The sequence below is a fragment of the Oncorhynchus gorbuscha genome, linkage group LG21, assembly GCF_021184085.1.
Source record: "Oncorhynchus gorbuscha isolate QuinsamMale2020 ecotype Even-year linkage group LG21, OgorEven_v1.0, whole genome shotgun sequence".
NCBI lineage: Eukaryota > Metazoa > Chordata > Actinopteri > Salmoniformes > Salmonidae > Oncorhynchus > Oncorhynchus gorbuscha.
In genome coordinates this window covers 1,690,111-1,695,110 of record NC_060193.1, presented here as the reverse complement: position 1 = coordinate 1,695,110, position 5,000 = coordinate 1,690,111, and the positions used below count along the sequence as shown (strand labels likewise).

General features: G+C 43.5%; 1 protein-coding gene across 1 annotated transcript in view; it reads left to right on the top strand.

Annotated features, from left to right (window-relative positions):
* cfi (complement factor I) overlaps positions 1-5,000 on the top strand; it is a 19,632-nt gene that overhangs the window by 8,231 nt on the left and 6,401 nt on the right. The window contains exon 9 of the mRNA XM_046318390.1: positions 2,099-2,125. Within this exon, the coding sequence (XP_046174346.1) occupies positions 2,099-2,125 (27 nt within the window). The remainder of the gene's footprint in view (positions 1-2,098; positions 2,126-5,000) is intronic.

Here is a 5,000-nt window from a genome sequence, read left to right as displayed (position 1 = left end):
GCCCTTACACAGCCTGGAGGTGTGTTGGGTCATTGTCCTGTTGAAAAACAAATGATAGTCCCACTAAGCACAAACCAGATGGGATGGTGTATCGCTGCAGAATGCTGTGGTAGCCATGCTGGTTAAGTGTGCCTTGTCAGTGTTACAAGCAAAGCACCATCACACCTACTCATCCGTGCTTAACTTTTAACAAGGCACACCTGTTAATTGAAATGCATTCCAGGTGACTACTTAATGATGCTGGTTGAGAGAATGCCAAGAATGTGCAAAGCTGTCATCAAGGCAAAGGGTTGAAGTCGGAAGTTTACATACACCTTAACCAAATACATTTAAACTCAGTTTTTCACAATTCCTGACATTTAATCTGGGTAAAAATTCCCAGTCGTAGGTCAGTTAGGATTATCACTTTATTCTAAGAATGTGAAATATCAGAATTATAGTAGAGAGAATTATTTATTTCAGCTTTTATTTCTTTCATCACATTCCCAGTGGGTCAGAAGTTTACATACACTCAATTAGTATTTGGTAGCATTGCTTTAAATTGTTTAACTTGGGTCAAGAATGTCAAGTAGCCTTCCACAAGCTTCCCATAATAAGTTGGGTGAATGTTGGCCCATTCCTCCTGACAGAGCTGGTGTAACTGAGTCAGGTTTGTAGGCCTATTTGCTCGCACACGCTATCTCAGTTCTGCCCACAAATGTTCTATAGGATTGAGGTCAGGGCTTTGTGATGGCCACTCCAATACCTTGACTTTGTTGTTCTTAAGCAATTTTGTCACAACTTTGGAAGTATGCTTGGGGTCATTGTCCATTTGGAAGACCCATTTGCAACCAAGCTTTAACTTCCTGACTGATGCCTTGAGATGTTGCTTCAATATATCCACATAATTCTCCTCCCTTATGATGCCATCTATTTTGTGAAGTGCACCAGCCCCTCCTGCAGCAATGCACCCCCACAACATGATGCTGCCACCCCCACAACATGATGCTGCCACCCCCACAACATGATGCTGCCACCCCCACAACATGATGCTGCCACCCCCGTGCTTCACGGTTGGGATGGTGTTCTTCGGCTTGCAAGCCTCCCCCTTTTTCCTCCAAACATAACGATGGTCATTATGGCCAAACAATTCTATTTTTGTTTTCTCCAAAAAGTACGATCTTTGTCCCCATGTGCAGTTGCAAACCATAGTCTGGCTTTTTTAATGGCAGTTTTGGATCAGTGGCTTCTTGCTGAGCAGCCTTTCAGTTTGTGTCGATGTAGGACTCGTTTTACTGTGGATATAGATACTTTTGTACCTGTTTCCTCCGGCATCTTCACACGGTCCTTTGCTGTTGTTCTGGGATAGATTTGCACTTTTCGCATCAAAGTACATTCATCTCTAGGAGACAGAACGCGTCTCCTTCCTGAGCGGTATGTCGGCTGCGTGGTCCCATGGTGTTTATACTTGCGTACTATTGTTTGTACAGATGAATGTGGTACCTTCAGGCGTTTGGAAATTGCTCCCAAGGATAAACCAGACTTGTGGAGGTCTACTATTTTTTTTTAAAGTCTTGGCTGATTTCTTTAGATTTTCCCATGATGTCAAGCAAAGAGGCACTGAGTGTGAAGGTAGGCCTTGAAATACATCCCCAGGTACACCTCAAATTGACTCAAATTATGTAAATTAGCCTATCAGAAGCTTCTAAAGCCATGACATCATTTTCTGGAATTTTCCAAGCTGTTTAAAGGCACAGTCAACTTAGTGTATGTAAACTTCTGACCCACTGGAATTGTGATACAGTGAATTATATGTGAAGTCATCTGTCTGTAAATAGTTTTGGAAACATGACTTGTGTCATGCACAAAGTAGATGTCCTAACCGACTGACTTGCCAAACTATAGTTTGTTAACAAGACATTTTGTGGAGTGGTTGAAAAATGAGTTTTAATGACAACAACCTAAGGGTGTGTAAACTTCCGACTTCAGCTGTATTTACATATATACTCACTCACATAATATACTCTGAGTGTACAAAACATTATGAACAGACTCATGGTTAGAACGGAGAAGTATCATATATGAAAATAACAAAAACTGACTATTTGTTTGTTTTCAGATCCAGAGTTCATTTCTCCTAAACAAGGTACACATCATTTTTTTCATCGAAATTAAGTTCAGTATTTTGTTATGTTTTTATCCACCCTGTTGTGTCTTTGGTGTTTTGTTGAAAGTTTTGAAAGTATTCAAGCCCCCTTTTTCAAAATGTTGTTAATTGTCGATCTACAAAAATACTAGAATTTAAAAAAAGTAAAAATACTAGAATTTTAAAAAGTATTTAATGAAAGTGAAAAAATAATTCTAATAAAGAAATAATAACAATATTGTCTGACTTTTCCCCCGTTATGTGATGTTAGAGCTTTTTATAAAATTATAAAATAGTAAAATTACATTGTTTTTTTCCGTTTCATCAATACCCCATGTTGACAATGCAAAAATAGGTTTTAAAAAATGTTTGTAAATGTAAAAAAATAGTGTTCAGACCCTTTACTCAGTGTGTTGAAGCACCTTTAGCAGTGAAACAGTGAAGAGGCGACTCCGGGATGCTGGCCTTCTAGGCAGAGTTCCTCTGTCCAGTGTCTGTGTTCTTAATCTTAATCTTTTCTTTTTATTGGCCAGTCTGAGATATGGCTTTTTCTTTGAAACCTCTAGTTTGCACTATTCTGTGTACCTAGAAGGACAGCATCCCGGAGACACCTCTTCACTGTTGACGTTGAGACTGGTGTTTTGCGGGTACAATTTAATGAAGCTGCCAGTTGAGGACTTTTGAGGTGTCTGTTTCTCAAACTTGATACTCTAATGTACTCGTCCTCTTGCTCAGTTGTGCACCGGGGCCTCCCACTGCTCTTTCTCTTCTGGTTAGAGCCAGTTTTCACTATTCTGTGAAGGGAGTAGTACACAGTGTTGTATAAGATCTTCAGTTTCTTGGCAATTTCTCGCATGGAATAGCCTTCATGGCTCACATCAATACCATCCTCCCAGAAACCCTAGACCCACTCCAATTCGGATACCGCACCAACAGATCCACAGATGACGCAGTCTCTATTGCACTGCCCTTTCACACCTGGACAAAAGGAACACCTGTGTGAGAATGCTGTTCATTGACTACAGCTCAGCGTTCAACACCATGATGCCCACGAACCTCATAAATACGCTAAGGACCCTGGATCCTGGACTTATTGATGGGCCGCCCCCAGGTGGTAATGGTAGGCAACAACACATCTGCCATGGAGGCCCCCCAGGGATGCGTCCTTAGTCCCCTCCTGTATTCCCTGTTCATCCACGACTGCGTGGCCACGCACGACTCCAACACCATCAAGTTTGCAGACGACCCTGTTGTAGGCCTGATCACAGACAACGATGAGACAGCCTATAGGGAGGAGATCCGAGACCTGGTAGTGTGGTGCTAGGATAAAAACCGTGGACTACAGAAAAAGGAGGGCCGAACACACCCCCATTCACATCGACAAAGCTGTGGTGGAGCGGGCGAGAGTTTTAAGTTCCTTGGTGTCCACAACCCAAATCATGGCCCAAACACACCAACAAAGTTGTGAAGAACTAACATTTACATTTAAGTCATTTAGCAGACGCTCTAACTAAGACACTGCATTGCAGTGCTTGAGGCATCACTACATACTCAGCTTCGATCCCGGGCTGTGTCGCAGCCGGACGCGACAGGGAGACCTGTGAAGCGGTGCACAATTGGACCAGCGTCGTCCGGGTTAGGGGAGGGATTGGTGGCCGGGATGTCCTTATCCCATCACACTCTAGCAACTCCTTGTGGTAGGCCGGGCTCAGTGCACGCTGACATGATCACTAGTTGTACAGTGTTTCCTCCAACACATTGGTGCGACTGGCTTCCGGGTTAAGTGAGCAGTGTGTCAAGAAGCAGAGCGGCTTGGCTGAGTTGTGTTTCGGAGGACGCGTGGCTCTCGACCTTCGCCTCTCCCTAGTCCGTACGGGAGTTGCAGCGATGTGACAAGACTAACTACCAATTGGATATCACGAAATTGTGGAGAAAAAGGGGTAAAACGTTTTTTTAAAAATTATATTAGTTGTGGAGGGCACGACAAAGCATTTTCCCCCTCAGGAGACTGAAAAGATTTGGCAATGGTCCTGAGATCCTCAAAAAGTTCTACAGCTGCACCATCGAGACCATCCTTACCGGTTGCATCACTGCATCACTGGCTGCTTGGCATCCGACCGTAAGGCGATACAGAGGGTACATCACTGGGGCCAAGCTTCCTTCCATCAAGGACCTCTATACCAGGCGGTGTCAGAGGAAGGCCCAAAAAATGGTCAGAGACTCCAGTCATCAAGTCATAGACTGTTCTCTCTGCTACCTCACGGCAAGCGGTACCGGAGCGCCAAGTCTGGGTCCTAAAGGCTCTTTAACAGCTTCTACCAAAATATACTTTTGAACAGCCGGCTATAAGACTCCTGAACATGATTTAATCAAATGGCCACCGGGACGGTGTAGACCCCCCCCCCCTTGTTTTTACACTCGCTGTTTATGATCTATGCGTAGTCACTTCACCCACACCTACATGTACAAATGACCTCTAACCTGTACCCCAGCACATTGACTCAGTACCGGTACCTCGTTTAAGTTATTTTATTGTGTTACTTTTTATTAAAACATTTTTACTTTAGTTTATTTAGAAAATATTTTCTTAACTCTATTTCTTGAACTGCATTGTTGGTTAAGGGCTTGCAAGTAAGGCATTTTGAGGACGATGGTCCTTTAAGCACTTCAAATTGACCTTAAAACTCACTCACTCACTCACTCACTCACTCACTCACTCACTCACTCACTCACTCACTCACTCACTCACTCACTCACTCACTCACTCGCGTTCTCTCTATCCAAAATATATTTAGCAGTGTTGCTAGTTTAGAATTCGCGGTTCCCTTCGCGGTTCCCTTCGCGGTTCCCTTCGCGGTTCCCTTCGCGGTTCCCT